Source organism: Helicoverpa zea, chromosome 31 (genome assembly GCF_022581195.2).
Source record: "Helicoverpa zea isolate HzStark_Cry1AcR chromosome 31, ilHelZeax1.1, whole genome shotgun sequence".
Lineage (NCBI taxonomy): Eukaryota > Metazoa > Arthropoda > Insecta > Lepidoptera > Noctuidae > Helicoverpa > Helicoverpa zea.
Genome location: NC_061482.1, coordinates 8132378 through 8156886, shown reverse-complemented (window position 1 = coordinate 8156886; position 24509 = coordinate 8132378). Strand labels below are relative to the sequence as shown.

Here is a 24509-nt window from a genome sequence, read left to right as displayed (position 1 = left end):
TTTTGATATCCTTAGATCCCACTGGTGCCTACAGCGCTTTATCAACAGAAGATGTCCTTCCTGACGATTGACCGCCATGGCTTTCAATTGAATCTCACCAACCTAGATTGGTAGACCAAATTACAAGACTAAAAAATTGATCCCTGACACAGACAATTTATTTTTTAAAGCGGTCTCGGAATATTTAAATCGTCTGAATCGTATTTTTTTTTAAGTTCAAAGATGTGTAGTGATCAAAAAATCCTCGCTACAAAACTAGAAAAGGAAAGCTAACTTTTAAAAGTCCAAAATACTATAAAGTGCTAGATATCACGTAAGCGTATCGTTCTGTAGGTTTTAAAGTTAATAGTTGGGATCTGCGCTTCTTCTAAAATATTAGACTTTATTAGGTACTCTTCGGGTCTATCAGGTGAAATCAAACATAGTACGGTTCATAAAAACAAATAAGATTTCATAACAGATTTTTATATTTAACGTAAAAAGAACACTTACATTCTATTTGAAGTTACATCCCGTATACAATTAGACACTCCTTATGAGCCTTATGCTCGTGTAGATAATTTTTATACACTGGACACTCGAGACTCAAGATACTGAAAAGATTCATGAAGAAAGATGCTTATAGATCGTTACATCGTAACAATACGACTAACTTTTATAGCGTTATTGACAACTCATCTTACCCACTAATACTAAAAATCTTACAAAAATAGCGCAGTGATAAACTTGACTTAATATAAAATTTTCATTACTTCTCATTAACAAGAAACACGCTTGTTTGAAATGAGAGAACATAAAAAAAACGAAGTAAACAGTAAAGGTATTCATATTCTAAATTATTTATACCGATTGGGCTACCAAGATAACTAAAGCACGTGAAACAAAATTACATTCAATCTAAAATGATTTAATATGCTATTGTAGTAGTTAAATACCTTATTAGACTCCCAAAAGGTATGTTAGTTATTTATGAGAATATATTCGAGAGATGGTTAAATTAAATTATGATACAAATGCAATATGGCTTGGTTTTAATACTGACGCCATGGAACAACTGAAGTTATAATAATCTGTGTAGATTTGTACAAGTAAGGCTATATTATAATTTATTGTCATTGGAGATCTTCATCACTGAGATGTACTTATAAGAAATACTGATCGGGTTAGAACTATTTTCTGTTGCAAAAAAATTGAGTAGTTGAAGACAGATTTTTGAAGTTCTTACAATAATTAAACCATGTTTTGTCCTTTGCACATTTTCCAATAATAGCCTCGCTGGCTGATTAGTTCCGAGTGAGAACCACGTTCCACGATTTTACCTGAAAACAAACAGTTTTTGAGATCCCCATATCATAGATGACGATAACGAATGTCACAGCCATCAGAACTTTGATTGTACCTTTGTCCAGCACACAGATGAGGTCCGCGTCTTTGATGGTGGAGAGTCGATGTGCGATTGTGATACACGTGCGGCCCTTGGCTGCCTTCTCTAGCGCTTCCGAGACCGCCTGAAAGGTAATCAATATGATTGAATGAGGTCAGAATGGAAGGAGAGTTATTTGGTAGAGGGTCGGTAGCAATGTGTTACCCGCTCGCTGTTGGCGTCGAGCGCGGAGGTGGCCTCGTCGAGCAGCAGCAGGCGCGGCGACCTGATGAGTGCGCGCGCGATGCACACGCGCTGCTTCTGCCCGCCCGACAGCTGCGCGCCGCCAGACCCCAGGTTCGTCTCGTAGCCCTAAATTCAAGGATGGAATAGCTTAGCCATAGAGACGATGCAACCATTTCAAGATCTATTCCAAAATATGTAACAAAAATTTATATAACAGCTTGTTGGCATATCAGATACTTCAAGCAAATCGAATCAACTTACTTTAGGCAAGGAGACAATAAAACTGTGTATATTGGCAGCCTTAGCGGCAGCCACAATCTCATGCATGGTGACTTTTCTATGGTTGTCTCCGTAGGCGATGTTCTCTGCGAGCGTGCGGTCGAACAGCACGGGCTCCTGTTGCACCACGCCCAGCTGGCGCCGCAGCCGCGGCAGTGTCAGCGACGACCTGATGTCGCGACTGTCGAGTTCCTGCAATACATTACAAAATTACAACTGTTTCAATAGAAATGTTGAAAAGAATCAAGGAAATCTGTTTGTCTTTTAGTGGTGAAAAATGTTGGACGTGGTATTTTATTAGATACAGCTCAGACTGGGAGCTTGTTAACGCTGTTTATTTGGTTTAATTTAAGCTAATTCCGATTTCGAAAATGGAAAAAACCATGAAATGTTTTTCTACATGTCAATTTTGAAAAATATAGTGACATAGCAAATATGCAGTTTTTATGATAAGATACTGGTATAGCTTCCTTGATGACATCCAAAATTTTTCGATCCATGATTTGCAAAAAAAAACTATGCGACTCTGAAATCCGGCTGTAAACTAATTAGATTACCTAGTATTTAATTATGACCTTGCGGTTATCTATAGTTATCGTCGCAGACTCGTTAAGATAACAGTGAATAATACCATGACAGCTGCAGCAAGCAAGGTGTGTGCTATATTGCTGAGGTTTTGAATTTATTTCTAAAAATGTTAATAATAACAAAACCCCTAAACGGTAATCATTGATAATCAGTTTGAAGGTTTTTACTTTGATAGAATACATTGTTCTTGAAGCGCTTATTTCAATACACATGATACGTACAATGTTACCGGAATCCGGGTCGTAGAATCTTTGGATGAGCTGCAGTACGGTGGACTTGCCGCAGCCCGAGGAGCCCACTAAGGCCACGGTCTTGCCGGCCTCCACTTTTAGATCAATGCCTTTCAGAATTCTCTGGTGCGGGCGAGTCGGGTAACTAAACTCTACGTCTCGTACACTGAAGTTTCCTGTCGCTGCCTACATATGAAACACATAAAGATACATTATAAGGGAAAGTCATTGAAGTACTGATCATAATGGGGTAAACAATGTTTGTTTTTATAATGCTTACCCAGTCTTTTTTGTCTCGTATTCCATCTTCTGTTTTTACTCTCGGAGTTCTTCTGATGACTGAAAGGATTCTCGCACCACAGGTCTTGGCTGAGTTGAAGCTCGGAACGTACACCAAAGACTGGCCTAACATGTATGCCCCATACATAATGGCTTCGTTCACCCTAAAGAAAATAATCGGTTTGGTGATGCTATTTGTAAAATAATATTATTTGAAAAAAGTAGTATTTGATAGCACTTACAGCAAAACAATTTTATATTCTATTTCTCCATAGGCCACCAAGACGGCACCATAGACGGTTGCGCTGCAATAAGCCATGAATGGCACGTAGACTCCTAAGCCAAGGACCAGGCCTCTCCAGCGAGTTTTCTTGGCAACAGCTACACAAGCCACTTCTAAGGCTTCTTCGAACCTCTTCAGGAAAATTGGCTCGACACCTGAATAAAAGTCGTCGTCAAAAGATTATTTGGTTGCTTTTTGAAGTTTTATTGTTTGAATGTCAATAAAAGTAGATCTGAATTAAAAGTTTTCTTATTCATAAAAGCAAGGTATGTATACATTAATATGTACATTACTTACCTAAGCTCTGAACTGTCTTGATACTGACAACTGCTTCGGTTGCAATAGCTGTGGCGGATTCCATTGCGGTACGTTCGTCGACCTGAGACTGCTGGGAGACAATTCCTTCTAGCCATATGCTGCCAACCATCTGCAGATAAATTAGATTAGTGTCAGAAGAGAACAGTGCAAAATGGACTCAATAGATTCATGAAAAATCCAGAAGTATGAAAATATGTATTGCATAGAATTCGTATGCCAAGTGCAACGAACAAATAGTAAACTCAGGATCAGGGAGTAAATATTATTATACTGACCAAAGGCAAGAAAACTGTTCCGACTAGAGTGAGTTTCCAGTTATAACAGATTGCCATGAGGAAGCCAACGAGCACTGAGCTTATTCCTTGCAGTATGAGGCCTATTCTCAGGCCGGTGGCACCTTGCACTTCTGCCGTGTCTCCACTCAGCCTAGCACACATCGCACCAACTGTGTTGCATTCTTTATCAAAGTATCCGATTTCCTTAAATAAATCAAGATATTTTATTATTGTGTTCTCTTGATTTTAAAATAAAGATGAGAATTAAAGGAATGTTAAGTTACCTGTTTGAGTAGAGAAGTAAAGTACTGTTGGCGTAACCTCGTGGTCATCTTTAAGCCTGCTGTGGTGAAGGTAGTACTCTGGAGACACATGGACACGCCAGCCACGGCAGCCACCACAATGAACATACCCGAATACAGATCCGCTAGGTAGAGGATCTCGTTTCTATCGTCTAGAATGAAAATCTGAAAATGGGGGGAAAATTAAGCAAAATTGATTTCAAATTCATTGGTTAAGAAGTAGCTTACTTATTGTCTTCATAAAATTACTCACTCCACTTGAAAATCCAAAAAGCAACGCAAAAACGGGGAAACAAGCTCCTTGAATAAATGCTGCTACTGATCCTATTGTGATGAGCGGCCACTCTGGGGCGTTTAGTTTCAAGATTTGCCAGTCGCTAACTGGTTTTACTTCCTGAAAATATACACACCAAAAGTTTTGGAATTAATATTTTGCAGAGGTTTTCTGCCCCTTTACAACAAAGGAAGTTTAAAACAGTGATTTCCTAAATTATATAAGAAAATATAAGAAAACTTACCTCCTCCTCATCCTTTTCTTCATCAGACTCATAGTCCGCATTATATACAAAGTTCTGCAAACCAGTTGAGACCACTGAACATATCGATCCACGAGGAGTCATCCAGTCATGTGAATCTGTGAAAATACAATGATAATGTAGGGATACGCATTAGGTCAACCACTTATTAAATCATCTACTAAAAGAGCTTTCAATAATTATAATTCTTTCAAGCTTTCAATAATTATAATTCTTTCAAGCAAACAGTTTGAATAAAAGTATTGTATTCTTTGTATATTTCGAACCTCTCTTAATTGAATGGTGCCTGTGCACGCGTCTATTAGATTTCCTCTTGACATCAGCGCGAGGAGCTAGCACGGGTTCACCGTTTTCTTCACCATCTCCTTCTTCTGCCACTGTCTCTATTTCTTCAGGCTCCTTATTTTCATTTCCTGTGGTTACTAGTTTGTAGTAGAAACCTACAATGATGCAATAAAGTATTATTAGATGACCCAAGAAGTCTTGACGTTATTCACTGGCGTGTTTCCTATAGTGTTGTGAGCACATTTATGTTAATTAATATAAAAAATAAAGAGATACCTTTCGTTTTCATCAACTCTTCATGTGTTCCTTCTTCAACGATAGCTCCTTGGTCCATACAGATAATACGGTTGGCGTTTGTTATGGTGGATAGCCTGTCAAAAACAAAGGATATTTACTTGTGCCATAAGTAGACAGTATAAGGCAGGCTTACAATCGCGATGTGTTTAGGTATGTCTGTACCCATGCGAGCGCGCGATCGCGCGATCGCGATGTATAGTATGTATAGGTAAGCTTGTACCTGTGTGAGACCATGATGGTAGTCCTGCCGAGGCTGGCGCGGTCGAGCGCGGCCTGCACCTGGCGCTCGGAGTGCGGGTCGAGCGCGGAGGTGGCCTCGTCTAGCAGCAGCACGGCCGGCTCGCGCAGCAGCGAGCGCGCGATCGCGATGCGCTGCTTCTGTCCGCCCGACAGCGACGCGCCGCGCTCGCCTATCACTGTGTCGTAGCCCTAAAGTCAGACACAATAGCTTCATTATAGCATAACATAACGAGACAAATAATCGAGAGAGAGAGAGAGAGAGAAAGAGTTTGAGTATGTGAAGAGTATATAAGGAAGAATTAGAAGTTCAGATCAGTTTTCCACACTTACATTAGGCAAATTGGTGATAAAGTCATGCGCGTATGCCATTTCAGCCACAGTCTGAACTTCTTCCCTAGTGGCTTCAGGAAAACCAATAGAGATGTTCTCGAAAATTGTGCCTCGGAACAGCACAGGTTCTTGACCGACCACTCCTGAAAACATTAAATTCGAAATTGCATTAGGTGACATCATCTTTTAGTCTATAATGTAAGTAAAATATAAAATGTTTGCGTCAGCCTGTCGCGTTGTAGGGAATTGTTCTGATTATGTGAGACTCGTCGCATAAATCTACCTATATTCTGATAGGCGAATGATGTTCGGATCGAATCAAATGGGACAGCAAGCCTCTCAAATTCCCTCTGAAATTTCCTAACATTAAGATATTTGTGGTATTCTAGTATAAAGCTAACTGTTGTCATACTATATTTTAAACTAGGATTAAGATTATTTACCTAAGCAGGAGCGAAGCCAGCCTAAATTGAGATTTTTGACATCTTTGCCATCCAACTTCACTGACCCCGAGTGAGGATCGTAAAGCCGTTGAAGTAATTGTAATATAGTTGTCTTGCCGCAGCCAGAAGAGCCGACTAAAGCCACACATTCACCAGCTTTGATTTTAATGGAAAACCCATTGAGGACCTGTGAAATATTTTGATTCTGTAAATGCACTATAGCCCAAGTAGCGTGTGTTGTGATGAATCGGCTACGAGTCTTCCAGTATGTAATTCATTATGTAAACATTGACAATAATGATAAATTAGCTTTAAAAATAGAGATCTTGATATACAGTTATCATGAAAATGTTGTGACAATAATTATCATAATCAACCTTTATTTGACAATGTAATAATACCTAGCGGGCTTAGCCTAATGTGAATGACACTTGTTCAAATAATGATCTAGACGGAGAGCAAAAATAGGGATTTTATTAATGAGGGTATGTGATGAGAAAATCACCTTGACTTCAGGTCGTGATGGATAGCTAAAGTGAACGTCTTCTAGGGAAATATCGCCAATGACTCTCCTGGGGGACAGCCCTCCCTGCTGCAAGCTATCGATGAGCGGCTCGCGGTCGATCAGCTGGAATATAGTGGAGGCAGCCCCGCGCGCCGCCGCGAACACCTCCGCATGCGGCACGCAGAACGTCATCGACTGAGTCGCCATGTATACGCCGAAAAGTATCTGCAAATTACATCATACCAGTTTGAACTTTCAATCTGTTGTTGTGTGCACCAAATGTGTTTCACAACATTCGGTGTTGTTGAGCAATTTGAAACAGATTAAAATGTTCTTCCGGACACAAGCATTCGTAACTTTTTTATCTATTACCTGTGTAGATAAGTAAATATTTATCACTCACACTATAAACGACTCCGACTAAATATTTGCGGTCGTCATCGGGCTTGTCCCAGTCTAAGAACACGAGTCTGGTGCCGTACGTGAAACCGATAGCATTTAGGGAGTACGTGAGAACCCAGTTGAACCCGTTACCAAGGCCGGTGTACAGACCACGTTTTCGACCTTGTTTTTCTGCAGGTTGTAATAGTTTCGTGTACCTGAAAGTAGGAGTAGACATTTAAAATTAAGACTACAGGTATGGTAGAAAAATATAAACGATTGGATGAAGTGTTTCAGGTGAAATGTTTAAAATTTGTTGATAATCATAAGATTGAATTCGAGATAGCAGTATTGAAGCTACGAACTTAGTAAACAGCACGCCGATTTTCTGCACCGAAACAGCACAATATTGTGCAATACCTTACGATTATGACTAATGCCTCCGCAAATAAACAAACTCTCGAGAGCAATTATCTTCGGATCAACTACTATTAATACATAACAAGACTTTCTTATAAAATGTGAAGTTTTTACCTAGTTGTTACATTTTATTATATAAATATTTATTCCATCAAGTATAGATACTAAAAATTTGGGTTTCATTGGTACCGTGTATCATGAAAATAAGTAAGATTTCCCTCACCTGTCAACTTCCTTACTCTCTCCGTTGAAGGCTACTATAGTTCGAACTGATTTCAGTACTTCTTCTGCTTGTTTGCCAGCTTGACTGTACGATTCCATTTCTAATATAGACGATTTTGTTTGATACTTGAAATAAAAAAGTTGAAGTATGTCAATATAACTTCGAGCATTTACGAAAGAACAGATAGAAGGTAAGAGCAAATTAATTGTTGCAGTTTTATCTGTGAATATTATTTATTAGCACGATAAATATCTAATATCTTGCGTAAACAAGGTTTTTTTTTATAAATACTTACATTAGTTAGAAGAATAGACACAGCTATGGAGAAAGGCATGACGGAGACACAAGCCAGGGTCAACTCCCAGCCGAGAGGGAAAGCTGTACAGAGGCAGATGATGGCAGTGCCCACCAAATTGGACACCACGGCCACCTTGTCACCCATACCTTCCTTCAAGGCCATCAGATTTCTGAAAAGGAGAAAACGCATCGATTAAAAATATGAACTGTACATCTATATAGTGTCCTCTGTTTTCGAAAGTATGTTATATCTATATCATCCTAACTGCAAAGATATCTACTGCGAATTGAGGAGATAATGATTAAATTTAAGTACTTTGAGTAATTGATGACTTAGCAGACATGAGCCTATAAACTGATACAACGCGTGCATTGGCCGCGATTGTTAATATTCCTTATCGAACAATGTTCCTTTGAGTATTACATCAATGTGCAATGGTGTGCTCTTTCTTATCTTACGGGTTGGAAGTTTAATCACCTGTCAAGTCCAAGACGGCAACAAGGCTATGTGATTTTGAACGGAAATTCAAATATGAATGCAATAATAAAAAAATATTCGTGATGGGTTTTACAAAAACGTATTCACTCTTTTATTGTATTTTGGAAATCGAAATTCTCATTTGGCCTAGCAATATTACCTAGGTAATCGTTGACTAATGTAATTCAAGTGCCTACAAACTTCAGCTGTTGTATGAAAGTTAATGAAGTTGATGTTACAGTGTTACTTACTCAGACATTTTTGAAGCTAAGTTGAATTCGGAATCTGTATCGAACCACGACATGTCCTGTCGCAGCACCGCCCTCAAGAATTTCATTCGTATCCGCGTTATCTGTGAAATGGGGATTTATAAGATACTTATTAATAATTTATCCATCTACAAAAACACTAAGAACTGACGCATTGATCAATCGACGCTGAGTCAGGAAACATTTACTTGCACAAGGTATACCTTAACTTACGTAAGACAAATGGTCAGAGAAGGAATTTAAAGAATTAAAACATAATTAACTGGTGAAAAATACAGTAGCTGCGCATGATTAAAAATATAAACTATCTAATCCTCCAAATCTGCATAACTTTTAGTGACAATACAATGTCCTTATTATTTATTTATTTATTTATTTATTTATTTATTTATTCTAGGAAGGCTTACAGGCTAATAACACGACAAGATGGTAACAATAGTTTAACACATTGCTAATAACAAGCCCCCACATATAGGTAAGCTAACATACAATAAGTACACTGAAGACTCAATGGCATACAATCGCATACAATAGATAATAACATAATATTTTACGCATCGAAAAAAGATTTGGCTAGCAAACGCCTTGCTGTGCCTGCACTTGTGCAAAACAGATCTATATTCAAATCTAGTGGTATTGCGTTAAAGCTCCGAGCTGCCCTTAGTAGAAAATTATTACGTCTGTAGTTTGTCGTTGCAAAAGGTGCCTGTAACAGTGGCCGCTGACGGAGTCCACCCATGTTTGTTTTTAACGATAAGTTCGCTAAAAGTTCAGGACAATCAACTGTACTATTAGCGATATTCAATAACATACATATGTCATTAATATAACGTCTAGTTTCCAGCGGAAGAAAATGATACCTTTTACAGCGATGTGTGTAATTTTCAGACCATTGTTTTGCCTTGAAGTCCAGATATCGTAAGAATTTCTTTTGGATACCCTCAATACGAGACGTGTAGATCCCGTATTGAGGGTTCCAAACCTGTGAGGCATACTCCAGGTGGCTGCGTACAAAGGAACAGTATAAGATTTTAACAGGTTTAAGAGTACGGAAGTCTGCTGTGTTTCTAATTATGAATCCTAGCGCTTTCGCCGCTTTCTTTACAATAACGAAATTAAAATGAAATGATTCAGTTAGGCTCAGAAAGGAAAATCCATTTCCTATGGATTACGCGGGATCTTCAGACTGCAACCACATCTGGGTAAATGCCAATTGTCACACTTACGTATGAAAACGTGGTTCTTAGAACTAAGTAGGTATATTATGCTTGCTGACGTATCAAGGCGCTTCCCTATTTCCCTGTAAGCCTTACAAAGACCTTCACACGTATAACAACCTTGCTTCATTTATGAACAAGGACAAACCTTAACTGGTCTACGGGATGTTTTCTAGGAATTCCAAACACGCCTGTGTTTAGTACGTTATTCTGTCTACTAATTATCTCGCTATTTTGAACATTAGATTACAGCATGATATACTCGTATGTATATCTATATATAAGTGACCATTCCATTTTGTCGTGAAATCATGAAGTAAATGGATACTTACAAAGTTACTATATGTTAATAGCTTCTAAGTTATATGTATCTTTTGTGAGAAGAAATAATCAATTTTTGTTGAGGCAGCGAATGTGTACAGCTGAAGTTCAATTAAAAAATTACTGCCAGCATACGGAAAGCCTGTTTAGATCACAAACATATTATTATTTTCATAATTTAACAGTCGTAATGTTAAATGAGGCGTATGTGTTACAGATGCGGCTGATAAGCCACAAATCTGTGACGTTCTTTAAATTATAAATGTTCCGAACTTCATCATTGATTCGCCAAGACCACATTTATCAGTAAGCAGCATTATTTCGTTTTCATTCACAATGTGAAGCTCAGCGAGTCAATCAGCAGTAAGGTCATCAATTTAAAGCAATTGATTTCGTTTGCGCTAGTGTAAAATTTGTTCTAGTTATTTAATTGTTATATCACATAAAAATATAGGACATGTTTGTTATAGATTTCATACTAATACTGCACCTGTGCAACTCACGTTGGGACAATTTAGGACTGTTACCATTGTAGGCAATCCGTTACCTAATATAGGAACATACATAAACATTCAATCACAGGAAAACCTTCTTAACTTTAATTTGTAGCACGTGTTTTGAAGTTATTATTTCATAGCCAAGGATCAAATTATTGCTTACGCGCAATATGAAACCCAGTATGATAAAAGTCGAGTAGGAACCTAACTACCTACCTACAATCGCAGCTATGGGCTGTAGCTGTAGCCTATAACAGACGTATTCGGTACCTATGTTATATCAGCAGAAAAATAAATGGCGTACCCAGCACCAAGCACTATTGTTTAGATTTGGTTTCAATAAAACTATCGGTGTTTGGATAGGACTCTACATAGATGTAGGTATATGAATACTTGTATACCTTTCCTCTAATGACATAATTACGAGCAATTTGAAGAATATTGTAAGATACTAATTAGGGATTTTTCAGAACTTATATCCGTCAAGTCAGCGATAATCCAGTCTTCAATAAATCCACAAGCGCGAACCGAGACATTCATAGCTACATAGGTATTTAATCAAATCAAATCAAATCAAATCAAATCATCTTTATTCTCAGGCATCAAAGGCCCATAGATAAATACCTTAAAACTAGCATACATAATATGATATACAAAATTGTTAGTAAATAAAAACTTAAAACTATGTTAGTAGCACTTCACTTATGCACTAAGTCACTGTGCGGTCCTGTGGCACTTGTCCGCGGAAGCGACGGAACACCACGTCCTGTGGCCAGAAGTTTTCGTCCAAGACGAGGTGCAGGAAACACGTCGGCACTCGCACCACGAACGCCTTGAAGTTGGCGTTATGGCGCGACTCCAGCAGCTGCACTCTCGGGGCGTACTTCAGCTTCTGACGCACGTACTCCACGATGTCCTCCGCCTTAGTGGTGTAGTGTAGGCGGGAGATGTACACCGGGGTGTTCGGCTTGGCGGCACGAATTTTGATGTTTGGCTCAATAGGAGCCGTGCCGCAACGATTCTTGTTGTTTCGCTGACGGCGCTTCCTCCTTTGCACCGTAACGAACTCCTCATCGTCAGCCCGATTCTGTCCCTTTACGGGCACGGGTTTCTTCGTAGCATCAATTTTGCTACCGGTGACGCTAGCGTAGTCTCGACGTACATTTTGATGTTTCGTCGACGCTGCAGAAACGAGCAGCTGATCGAGCGGTGTCGCGGCGGCGAGCGGAGGAGCCGCAGGGACGGGAGCGGGGTAGCGGGGCGCACGAGGCGCGCACTGTGCCGACTCAGCATTCGGCGGTGACAGCGGCGATGGTGACAAAACTGCTGACGCGAAACTTGCACCCGATACATCGAGGCACGCTCCGCGCCGCATGTTTACGTTCGATGCACCCACAGGTGACCCAGTTACAGTCACCGATTTACGCAACTCGTTAAGTTCGCTGCGCAAATCGGCGACTGTAATTTGGGATGCATCTAACTTCTTCTGTACATCTGCAAGACTTGCCTTTAGAAAGACGATGTCTTTCAGCAGGCTCGTAACGTCGACGTGGTCGAAGGTGACGGGCGGAAGCTTATTCAGATCCTTGGCCACAAACGTCGGCACGTCGTCTGGATCGGTCTCCTTTAGCAGCGTGATGACATCTTGAATGCTCTTCTTTGTCCCGTCACGCCGTCGGGACACCATCTGGTCGCTCTTGTTGAGCAACCGGTACAGCAGCTGCTTTGCAGCAGCGACGTCATCCTCGCTGAAGTTCGTCGCGCAGATCTGGACAGCGGACACCTCGTCCATCACGTCCAGCTTCTGCTGCAGGAACGCCAGCAGCTCATTCGCCACGAGTTGTTCACTCATAGCGATTAAAAAACAACTAGCAACGGCTTGCGCCGCGCTAAATTCTAATTTGTAATAAACAAATATACGCGTCAGCAGCACGACTGCATCGATTCACAGCTAGTACGAGACTGACTTACTTACTGAAATATTCGTATAATCTTTATTAATACTTTATCTAAGTAGGTACCTACTTTAGAGGAAGTTTATAATATTGCGATTACCTCTACAGTTAAACAAGATAACACATGTGACACGACTCAACTTGAACACAAAATATAAACAAGTTCAAGGTGAGTGAGAAGAATAAGGCACCTACTTAATTTCAATCTCGTAGTGTTTCATTCGGGAACACGGGACAGCAATATAGCTTATATTCATAAATAAATACAGAGACTAGCTGTGGCTTAAAGCTGTCTCTTAATCCTTGCAAATACTATAAGTGCGAAGGTAAATCCTGTTTATCAGGCTTTCACGCCAGTCTTGAAAGTCTAGACCCTGAAAACGGACAAAGTCTACTTTTTATGGTGCTAGAAAGAGTTCCTTAGGACGCGGTGGAACGGTGGAGAACGGCTAGTTCCATATAAATAAATTAGCTTATGATTTAAATGAGGAAACAATCAATTAAATAAATTGTTATATTTTAAATGACATTAATTTTGGCAAGTATTACTCAAGAATATATGGTGCTTAAAAATTGAAGGACATACATTATTAAAGCTTTGTAACAGCACATTGTAATAGATAATTTTGATTGAGCAGGACTTGATGCAGATGACGGCACTTTAAGTAGGAATGTAAACAGCACTAAAGCGAACAGCGTATTGCTCGGAGTCCAACTCTTGATTACTGCTGATTGAGTTAACGCTCCTCAGTCGAATAAATCGTGTTCATCATCGGTAAGCAGACGTTACTGATATGTTCGCTAAATCTTTGCAATATGAACAGTTATAAGTTCCTCGTAGTGTTGTCTTTTCTGAAGTTTTTGACTGTTGTAAAGTCAATGGTAGCACGCTTTGCATTAGCAAATCTCGACAATGTCTGTACGAGCAAGTACGTAGGGAGTCAAATAGCTAACTGCTAACTTAAGAAATGCAAAGTTAGTTGGCGCGAACATTGCTTGTTTATACTTCATACAAATCACAGTATTAATTTGTTTTGACTGTAGTTGAAACGTACTTGACTTGCAATAAAATCTGTGATTATAAATTAATAAAATAAATATGTCCCATAAATGGGTCAATGTTATTGACGTTTCGCAATGAAGTCTACATTATGACGCAGCAAATTGTCTGATGTCTAATAAACAGAATAAAAACTCAACTGAACGAATCGAGACAACAAATAACTAGAACACCTGCACGTTTTATTTCTTTCGGTTACAAAATGTTTTGTTTTATTCATAGGTATTGAATTCAAATAAATAGTATTGATTGACAATTACTTAAGTAAGACGCGACGGTCGGATAGTAGGAATCTACGTAACACTTTGTATCGTAATCAAAATGACTTAATAGCTCGGAAATATATGACATAACCATTGATACTCGGGCTCGGTAGTACAGGACCTCACCCAACTCACGTCACCTTAAACCATCGTATTATATTACATTTGTGAGTATATTGATATGATAGAAAAAATATATAATCATTTAAGATTCTTCTAAAGTGCAACAAATATCCGCCATGAATAACATACAACAACACGGAACGCGCATACCTATCGTACTGTTTCTTTTCAACGAAACTAAAATAGATACCTGGCGTAACGCGCTCCACCCGATCAGGCCGACGGAGAGCATGCAGAAAATGAGTGACACGCCGATACTCAGGAACAGACCGATCGCCATCGCTTTGGCGTCATCTATCAGAGCTAACATGTTCTCTTCGTACGACGCGTTCGCTCTGTACAAAAAATGGCTCGTTTAAATACACATTAGAAGTAAACATTAACATGATGTAATTGGAATATCTAGTACCTATGTATTTATAATATATATAGGTATGCTTCGTCATGTGAAAATATAACTATCTTTAAGAGTCAGCACACTCAGCGGGGCTCAGCAGGGCCAAGGCCTGCCAGGGATGCGAGACTGTTCGAAAGAGTTACCACGCCCCTTTTACATAAAAGGCTGACACTCCCTCCCCGCCGCTAACCCACAGTGGGAGTTATTTGATGATTTAAGTATCCATAAGGCCAGACGGTAGTTGGCGGACACTTGATAAGTCTAAAGTGGCGTTGCGACTAAGTTATCAAGGCACTATCTACGCTTAAAAAAACATATTTAAATACTCATACTCACAGCCTCTTTCCTCCTCCAAAGGCGACGGTAAGCGGCAGGTAGCTGGTCATGCGCTCTCTATAAGTGGTCCTTTCCACAAAGGCTGTGCTGAGCTCCCCAATCTGCACCAGGTTGTAGCAGACGCCTCCGCCGCTGGCTAGCCCGAAGATGATGCCCAAGATAGTTGCGCATAACTCCGTACATGTTGCGTACCGAAACTGAGGAACAATGAAGATATTAACTTAATAAACCAAATAATTTTGGGTGTTCTTTACATAGCTCGTAGGAGGAACGTCTAGATATTATTTATTACTTTACTAAATCAAAGAATTTTGAGTGTTCACATGGCACATAGTCTCAATTCACAGCAAATGATGATGAAACTTTAATCATTAATAACACTGGAACAGTAATTAATTGTGGCCGGGAAGATTAGAGTTAATAATATACTGGTCTAGAGTGTTGAATACTACAAGAATGACAGATTTGTCAAATTGGCTCTAGTTTTTCAGATAAACACTAAGTATAATAATTATTTTACTTGTAATACCGGTTGATACGTTGATTGATGTGTGGTAACCAATATTATTTTATACAAATGTCATAAAAGTATACTTGGTAGATATTAAGTACTTTTGAGAACATTCAGTCACTGGTAAAAACTATTGGGATGGTTATGACAAGATTTTGTGAGATGTGCTTATTAATTAATTACTGGAACAGAACTGGCACGCGACGATGGCAAGAGACCAGACGGTATGTCGTTGTTCCCGTGGAAGATGGGTAGGTCTTTAGTATGGGACGCGACTTGTGTCGATACTCTTGCACCATCTCACCTTCCTAGCTCGGCGCGATGTGCTGGTTCCGCTGCTGCGGCTGCAGAGAACCTCAAACGGCGCAAATATAGCACCCTGGTTGGTAACTATACCTTTGAGCCGTTTGGGGTTGAAACCCTCGGGCCGTGGGGTCCAAGTGCTCATCTGCTTTTTAAAGATCTGGCAAAGCGACTTGCTGACACTTCAAGTGACCCAAAGGCTGGTTTTTATTTTGGTCAAAAATTAAGCATTGCCATCCAACGTGGCAATGCTGCCAGCCTCTTGGGTACACTCCCGGTGGTTTTTGATGCCATTTTTTAGTTGTATATATGTATAAATAAGGCTTTTTTTTACGTCATGTAAATATGTACATAAACTGAACCCAACAATAAAATTTGATGTGCTTATTATTTTTAAACACATAAAGAACTTTTATATTTACAATACGATAGGAATTCATAAATTCACGGTGAAATAAGTTATATAGGTAATTGCTGTCAAGTAAACACGTAAATACATTTTTTTTACACATTGAAAAAGGCAGTTTCAATATTTTCATTGATTTATCATGTCGCGTTTGCCTCATAAACTAGAGTCAATTCATTAAAGTCAACATATACTTGTAATTCTATAACACAGTACTTACTATTTGGTAATACGATAGAGTCTTCTCCGGCTCCTTTTTTCTGAAAATTACAAAATCAGTTAGTAAAATAGCCTTCAATCAGTTAAAAAAATTTAAACTTGCACAAATCACCGGATAAAAATTCGCTACGCCTACATTGCTATCTATAGCATAATACTATCAGACGCATAAATTTACATTTGCTTTCACATTTTTTATATCAGGTAGCCAAATATAAACATCAAAAAGCGAATTAAACATTTGATTTAAAATTTTCTAATTGGCTTCGTAGTAGGTGTCACCTACATGAAAAAAAATACATTGCTTATATCGGTCTGGTTCAAAAGTTATTCTACTAAGGTTTATGATAAAAATATGTTGTAGGTTGTACCAAAAATCGACTCAATCCTTTGTTTTGTACGTTTCATTAATGTTTTCCACGATAAATTTTAATGCTTTGTTAGTTTGACTCAACATTAAAACAGAAAGTAAATGTTAAGTTTAAACATTTGCATTATATTAATCGTGTCTGTCGTTTATTAGTGTGCAGCAGATAGGATTGTTAATGGATGGGTGAAATTTACAACTGAGAGGACAAACATTGAGATTGTTATTTATTATTATTATGATCATTATAAAGCAAACGGTAATTGAACTGAAACTACTATTAAACTGTTAGAGATTGTATTTTATACTGAACATGAATTTTGTTTTTGAGGTCAGAATTTAGTGGCCAAATTCAAACAGAAAATAAGTCGAAGTGATTAAAGTCAAGCGCTTTCGGGTGACTCTTAGAACTTAAACTTCGTGAAAAAACAAGGACTTAAAATTCTGAAGTTGTTACATTGTGTGACTGTGATTGTGATTCACGTTCACTATACTTCTCTGGAGTTATGCCCGATTCGTCATTTTAGTGATTTGGCATCCATAAAAAACGTGTCCCAGTTTGTCATTCAATAAAATATTTTATTTTGCTTAGTCCCAATTGGTCATCCGTACTTTATTTTGTAAAAAGTACTGTCAACAAGATAAGCTGTACAATATTGTATTACGTTTTTTTTTTATTTATGTTGGTTATGTTTTTTCCGATTATGGCAAGACGCTATTAATAAAATCGCGATTTCAACGGCGTCACACAACGCACGGCCAAAACCAAAATACCAGGATCGCATAAATCAGATGAGTAATATACCAATCAACGAGTGTCCATGGAACTGCCCACCATGTACTAGGACCGCATAACTTACAGGAGTATAGCAGTCAAGAGTGTCAGGATTTTACGTTTTTTTCCTAATTGTAGATAAACATACCAATTTACACCATGTCGATGAATTGTATTTTATGTATGTGAACCAATTTTTTGAAAATCCCGGTATAACTTATTTATATATAAAATCAGGTAATAAAACAGAAGCCTTTTATTTTCTAGAAAGAGACAATATATAGAAGGGGCAAAGTATGGTCCGGTTTCTATTGTTTTGTGTAAGTAACTATTTACTATTATCGGTATTAGCAAAAAAACATGTGGTGTAAATGCATTATTAGTTGGTTATTGAGTGCCCTGGAAGTGTATGTGACTTGTGACCAAAACTTAAGCACATAGGTATACATAAATAAAATAAACATATTTTCTCAATTGTGTATGGATAGTAAAGCACTGGTACTCAGCTACATCCGGTTAGACTGGAAGCCGACCCCAACACATTTTGGGAAAAAGGCTCGGAGGAAGAAGTGTATGGATAGTAAGAGCAAGATGTTTAAGAAGATAATTGAACTGAAACGTTCTGTTTAACCGAACAAGGACCAATTTAAAAGAAAAACTGCAGTATGTACAACACAACTGCTGACTACATTCAAATTATTTTTGTTAATTAAATTTTATATTTATGAATATTTTTATGTATACAATCTCTTTGCTAGTTATGGGCCCCTGGTACTTTTGTTACCGGTACAAAAAGTATCGAGTCACATTTTCGGGTTTATAAAATGCCCATGTTGTCTTCACCTGTGTTTTAATGTAAACTTTATTATATGTTGTATATGAGAACTATTAAAACCTTTACCTACATTGAAGTTTATCATTTAAAATTTCTTCTAACACTTTTATTTTTGACGGTACTCTGATACGTGAAATTTTATGCGGGGGACGAATCGGAACTCAAAATTTAAATATTATATTATTTATTTTGCTCGAATGACCAATCGGGATTTGGTGTATGGAAAAAATAGTTGGTGACCAATCGGTACTAATGACAAATTGGGAATAACTCCTTCTCTGTATGAGAAGTGGCCTGGACCTACTCGACACCGCTGATTATATTTTAATTATCTCGTTTTCACTAAATTATTTTTGTGACGGCTGAAAGTTACCCAGCCTACTACCAGCCCTTGCGAAAATAGAATTTACTTTGACCAAGGAGGAATTTAGAGGATTCGTTTTTTTATAACGTAGTTTCTGTTACGTACATGGAAGCCGACAGGAACCCGACCCCAACATAGTTGGGGAAAAGGCTCGGAGGATGATGATCAGTTTCTGTTACGTACATATGTCTCCGATTTTTTAATATTAATTATAACGATGCAGACACTCGCAGTTTCGTAGATCAACGTTAAGTTACTAAGCCTCTTCCGAAAGCAGTAAAAATCTTTTTTCAAACATGTTGATAAGTAATATGCTGCCACAATTGTTATAGATTACTACCGAATGTTACACGTTGTTGCTCCACCAAACTTAACTACGGAAGTACGTTAAGGATCAAGGATTAAAATTATACATTACCTATTTGACTGAAACATTGATAAGAAACTTTAGGCTAAGGATGCAATTACACTGTAATTTCAAATGAAATAACGTTGTCATGAAAAAAATGAATGACTTATATGTATTTTAAAGTCCGTTATATTTTTATGTAATACATACATATTAATTTTAATAATCGGAACCTTCATAATATTTCTTGAGCAATAAAAGGTAAGTTATACCTACTTGGGCAAAGGTTTAATTGTTAGTACAGTCGAGTAAACTTCAAACACTTTTTATTAGACTGTAGTATAGAATTGGAACTAATTCTTAAACCGCAACCGATTTTTATCAAATTCAGAGTAATTGCTAATTAACATTCGCTAGGCTTATTACATATGAAATGCCTATTTATAAACATAAAAAATAACGGAAAATATAGTCGCGTTAGCTGGGTATCCATATAAAATACTTTTAAAAGACTTACTGTTCCTTTTTCTTCTTGGTTCCCATTTTGTTTAAGTTTCTTTAACACAGGGTTGCGAGCGTGAATAAGCCGGGATGCGTCCGCTTTGCACGAAAGCCCGCATAGAATGAAGCGTGCTCCTGAATCTTTCAGTACTTACGTTGTCTCGGGAATCATCTTATTTACGTCTATTAGGCGAATATGATCATGACTCCGCGCCAATACGAGTATGTATTGCAATGTATGGTGTCAGTTTAATACCTTAATGAGATAGTATTTACACTGCTAGTAAAAGGATTTAAACTTCATCTTTAGCTACAAATTAAACTGGGTACAACAAGTGTAAATACTGAATATATACGTAATACATACGTATCTTTGATATCTTCATCAAACAGAAAGATATACAAGACTATACAAAGAGATGGACATTAAATGATGACTTGGCCACTTTTAATGGCTATTTATTTTTCCGGATTTTATTACGCTTCTGAGATCTAAAACTACTTTTTTGAGAAAATATGGGGGTTTTCAGATATAATATAGAATAGCGTAGTTACACATGTGTACCCGTTTTATTGTATTCTGTCACCTTGAAACTCAATTTAAAGTTTTATATAATTTAAATGACGCTTATCTTACGAACTCCCAACTTATGTAGATGTATTCAATGGCTTAGTTTCTACAATATTAATAGCCTTTTATCTTTCTAGTCCTGTTCTGGCATGCCCCTAAATTGCTTTTAGTTATTTTTGTTTTATTGCAGACAGTCAAATTATTTGTAGGATGTATGTAAAAATATATAGCCGAGAATACTTAATTGATTTTGGGTTTTGTATATTTATCCGGACAGCCATATACCACGAAAAATCTATGTGTGGGCTCTGACTTTCTGGAATGGAGAACATAGCCTGACAAGCAACATAGCAAGCCAAAAGCACTGAGGCTGCCAAGGCTGTCAAACGACCTGATGAAGATCGAACGAAGGTTGGTGCTGAACGCACAGACTGCGGAAGCGGAGTGTTTGATAAAACACTCCGTATTTCTTCTTCTTCCTATTATTTGGGGTCGACATACTGACACTCAGTCCCTTCCTATTCATGTCATCTTTCAGGCAATCCATCCATCTTTTCCAAACACTCCGTCTGTCCTCTTACAAATAAATGGGAAAGATCTATGTATGTTCATGTAACACAAATAGCACGCTTTTCATAACAAAAGAAAAATGATATGACGCAATGATACTTTAGACGCTGTGTCTTAGTGACGTAGCATTGGTAAAACCTCAGCTTATTGTGGTAGGTATGTTTTATGAAGTGGATCAGTTGTTAAACACTGATTAATTATCTGAGCAAGTTGTGAAATGGAACAAAATATTGCTTCATTTTATATCAAAGTAAACAGTAAAACAACAAGCTGAGACACGTTTTTTATTTGACTGAAGAAGCACAGAAACTCAATGTAATGGTACGTTCACACGCGCGCGTTCAAATCGACATTCAACGGGCACAGTCACGTTCACGAGCGTGTAAACGGTACGCCCGAGCCCGTGAACGCGCCCGTGCCCGTGAATGCCACGAATCGGGCGAGTGTGGGTTTTTTTCAAAGGATGAATGTGCGGGCGCCCGGCGACTGTTTACACGCGCGCGGGCAGTCAGTCTCTCCTGCGCTTTCGTGACTATTAAACGTTCTAAGAAAGTCGCTACGATCGGAGATTACAGCATGGCGGAATGGTTAACGTCGTTCATCATTTTGTTACTTTTTCCAATAAAAATAAGTTAAGCCAAAGGCTATGACAGCAACAACACCGAAATCCTCGCTGCTCGCCATTCTTGCACTGACTGACACGACGGCGCGCGTGTGAACAGCTTGAATGTCCGCCTGCCCGCGACGGGCTGCGCGGCGCGCGTGTGAACGTAGCATAATAGTATACGGATATTAGCGCTTTAACTGCGGGAATTCTCATGAAGATAGTATAGATAAAGAAAAGATTTGAAAGTCATAAACAGATTTACATTTAGTTACCCACATTTAAAAGGACATCCCCAATGCGTTTGTAACCGCGGCGTTGATACGACGTTTATTATAAGATATTCTCTAAAAGTTACAGTATGGCTTTATATTATAAGACATACAGGATATCTTATAATAAACGTCATATAGTAGGACTTTGCTTGAATATACAACATGTAACGTAATTAACGCAAACCGTCAAACATCCCAATTAGAATATTATGTTATAATCATAATACATACACTGAATTTTTAATTTAACATGTATATGCATTGTTATTTACTAAATTAGTTATACCAATTCTTGGAGAACTTTTTGGTCATACTACTACGCACGCAAATATCGCGCCGCGCGCCCCTCGACCCGACACAACATAACGAAACTACGGAAAAAGCCGACAATACACGAAGTCTTATTACTTTGAGTTACGGTCTATTTGAATTTGTTTTGACTGTACAGGGTTAATATGACAATAATTTCCGTAGTTTTAATTATTTTTGGGATAAAAAATTACCTATATTAAAAATGATATAAATCGATTCAGTAAATGATTCTGAACAAACTAATTTCAAGATGTGCGTTAATTAAGTTACATGTTGTATATAAGTTAAGTACTTAGACTTAGGTATAATCCATGTAGGAACAAAAGCGTGAGTAGGGATCATCTTATTGTTTACAACATTTCATATTAAGAAGTATCTCAGTATCTAAAGTACGAATTGAGATGGTAATGAAACTGATTTGCTATTGTCTTCCGTGATGACAATGTTCAGCTTCAATTATATTGCCTGGTTCCTAAAAATCACTGTTACTTCAGCGTCGCACGTAATGTCTCGAGTCTGTGTGTGTGCCTGTTAATTTACAATCAATTGTGTGGCGACAACCTCACGCCCGCTTCAATTACAAGCGCTTTCAATACAGAGCCATAAGTAATTGTCCATGATGGTATGTGTGCACAATAAATTGCAAGACGTCAGAACCATCGTCGGGGTCGGCCATTTGTTCTAGCAACTGCTTTGATAGGACGAAATTATAGTTTTAAATTTTGTAGTTCAATGCTGGGAATTATTAAGAAGGCCATGCACGCTGCTGAGTCGTGGTGGTTTAGATGACTTGCTACATACGCAACAATAAGCTAGACACTGAAAATCACACCGACGAGTGACTGTCTGTAAAAAATACCTCGGTATGACGGACATCCCTATATTGTCGCCATATGAACAGCGAATGGCTTGTTGATATAACGTCAAGTACTTAGGAACTGACATTGTACTCACTGACTCCAATGATTGTTATGTTTGTATAAATACCATTGATGTAAATCGTTTTATAACATCTCAAGTTTTGACGTAATCAAAAAATGCATGAGTAGGTACCTACTAACGTGACTAGATTCGTGATTGCCATACTAAACCGGAGATGAGCTAAATCTTACGGACCTTTTCTCTTCAGTTTTTTTTGTAATCTTCTACTTATAGCAGATTCATAAGAACATCTAAACGTTGCTGTAACGGTAATTATAACTACAGACAGTTAATTTAAAAAAAAAACTTGTTAGACTTAAGCTTTAAATGGCAAAAAGTACTGTTACTTAGTCAGGACCCCGATTATTGTGATTAATTTTATCTTTTAACAAATGACGGCTACTGAAAATATATTTATTTGCGTGCTGTTTAAATACAATCGGACATGACGGTCTTTGACGGTCATCTCCGCTTTGCTCAATCAAAAGATTGAGTAGTTACTGACCATGCTTATTGAAGTTACTTACGACTCATCTGACGATACGGTACAAAACTACGTAATTTTGTATTATTGTATTACATATATTTTAAATTTAAATATTACCAAACAGATTTTTAATATTACGTTGATTATTTTTTTACTCATTTAACTAAATTCTTTTGAGATTCTTGAGAAGAACCCCTGTTGTATTTAATAATATTGTGCTTTTGGAAGAAACTCTGTCCGTCTATAGAAAGTGTAGCTATCTCCGTGCATATTTCAACATCAAATTGCTGATAAGATTTAAGTGAAACTTTGCACACAAATATATGTACAAAGCCTGAAAAGTAGTATTTTAAGAGGTTGAGGTTTTACCAGGACATAGGTGAAACCGCAGAGTCGCTAGTCCTTCATAAATTCGAATAAAATATTTACCATCATCATCTAGCTAGCCTTTTCCCAACTATATTGGAGTTGGCTTCCAGTCTAATTGGATACGGCTGATCACCAGTGTTTTTACAAGGAGCGACTGCCTATCTGACCTCCTCAACCCAGTTACCCGGGCAATACCCCTTGGTTAGACTGGTGTTAGACTTACGTGGCTTCTGACTACCCGTAACGACTGCCGGGACCCACAGTTTAACGTGCCCCCCGAAACACAGTTATGTGTCCAAGATATACTTAGAAAGTACATACAAGCATAGAAAAGATGCATATAATCTTTTCCGTGATCCATATTATTATTCAAATATTTTAGTTGTTTTATATTATTCAAATATTTTAATAGATTCCTTATTATAATTTTTATTCATCAATTTACTGGCGAGTAGCGTTCTTACATGTTTGTAACGCCTACTTGAACTATGTTCTCTCACAGATACGCGCGTCGATTAACACAAGCATCAGCTTCGCATTTTCGCTTCACTCTGGTTGCTTATAAAAAAGTCTTTACACTAAGACAACAAGGTCACCAGGCTAACAAGGCAAGGAAAACATTATACAACATATAGGTACATGAACTAGCTTATTCGTCTTTTCCCAGAAGCTAGTACTGATAAAAAGCAAACAGCCGCCTTCAATCAGCGTTTTCAGTTGCAATTACAACCATC

At 38.1% G+C, this 24509-nt stretch overlaps 1 protein-coding gene across 2 annotated transcripts; it reads right to left on the bottom strand.

Annotated features, from left to right (window-relative positions):
- Positions 1-449: 449 nt before the first annotated feature.
- Positions 450-19875, bottom strand: LOC124644916 (multidrug resistance protein homolog 49-like). Of its 2 annotated transcripts, none has more exons than XM_047184591.1 (26): positions 19679-19875; positions 16477-16516; positions 15037-15233; positions 14494-14638; positions 8850-8950; positions 8119-8290; positions 7824-7948; positions 7203-7398; positions 6800-7024; positions 6295-6481; positions 5852-5994; positions 5502-5710; positions 5261-5355; positions 4966-5139; positions 4682-4797; positions 4417-4557; positions 4146-4328; positions 3862-4065; positions 3566-3695; positions 3228-3423; positions 2987-3149; positions 2698-2892; positions 1871-2080; positions 1589-1735; positions 1400-1508; positions 450-1319 (listed from the first exon to the last, which is right to left on the bottom strand). In XM_047184591.1, exons 3-26 carry the CDS (start codon positions 15084-15086, stop codon positions 1231-1233), a joined length of 3705 nt encoding a protein of 1234 aa, XP_047040547.1. In that variant the 5' UTR covers positions 15087-15233; positions 16477-16516; positions 19679-19875; the 3' UTR covers positions 450-1230. The 2 variants fall into 2 exon arrangements, with proteins under 2 accessions (XP_047040547.1, XP_047040546.1); XM_047184590.1 differs by having other exon boundaries at positions 19683-19875.
- Between the last annotated feature and the right edge of the window lie 4634 nt (positions 19876-24509).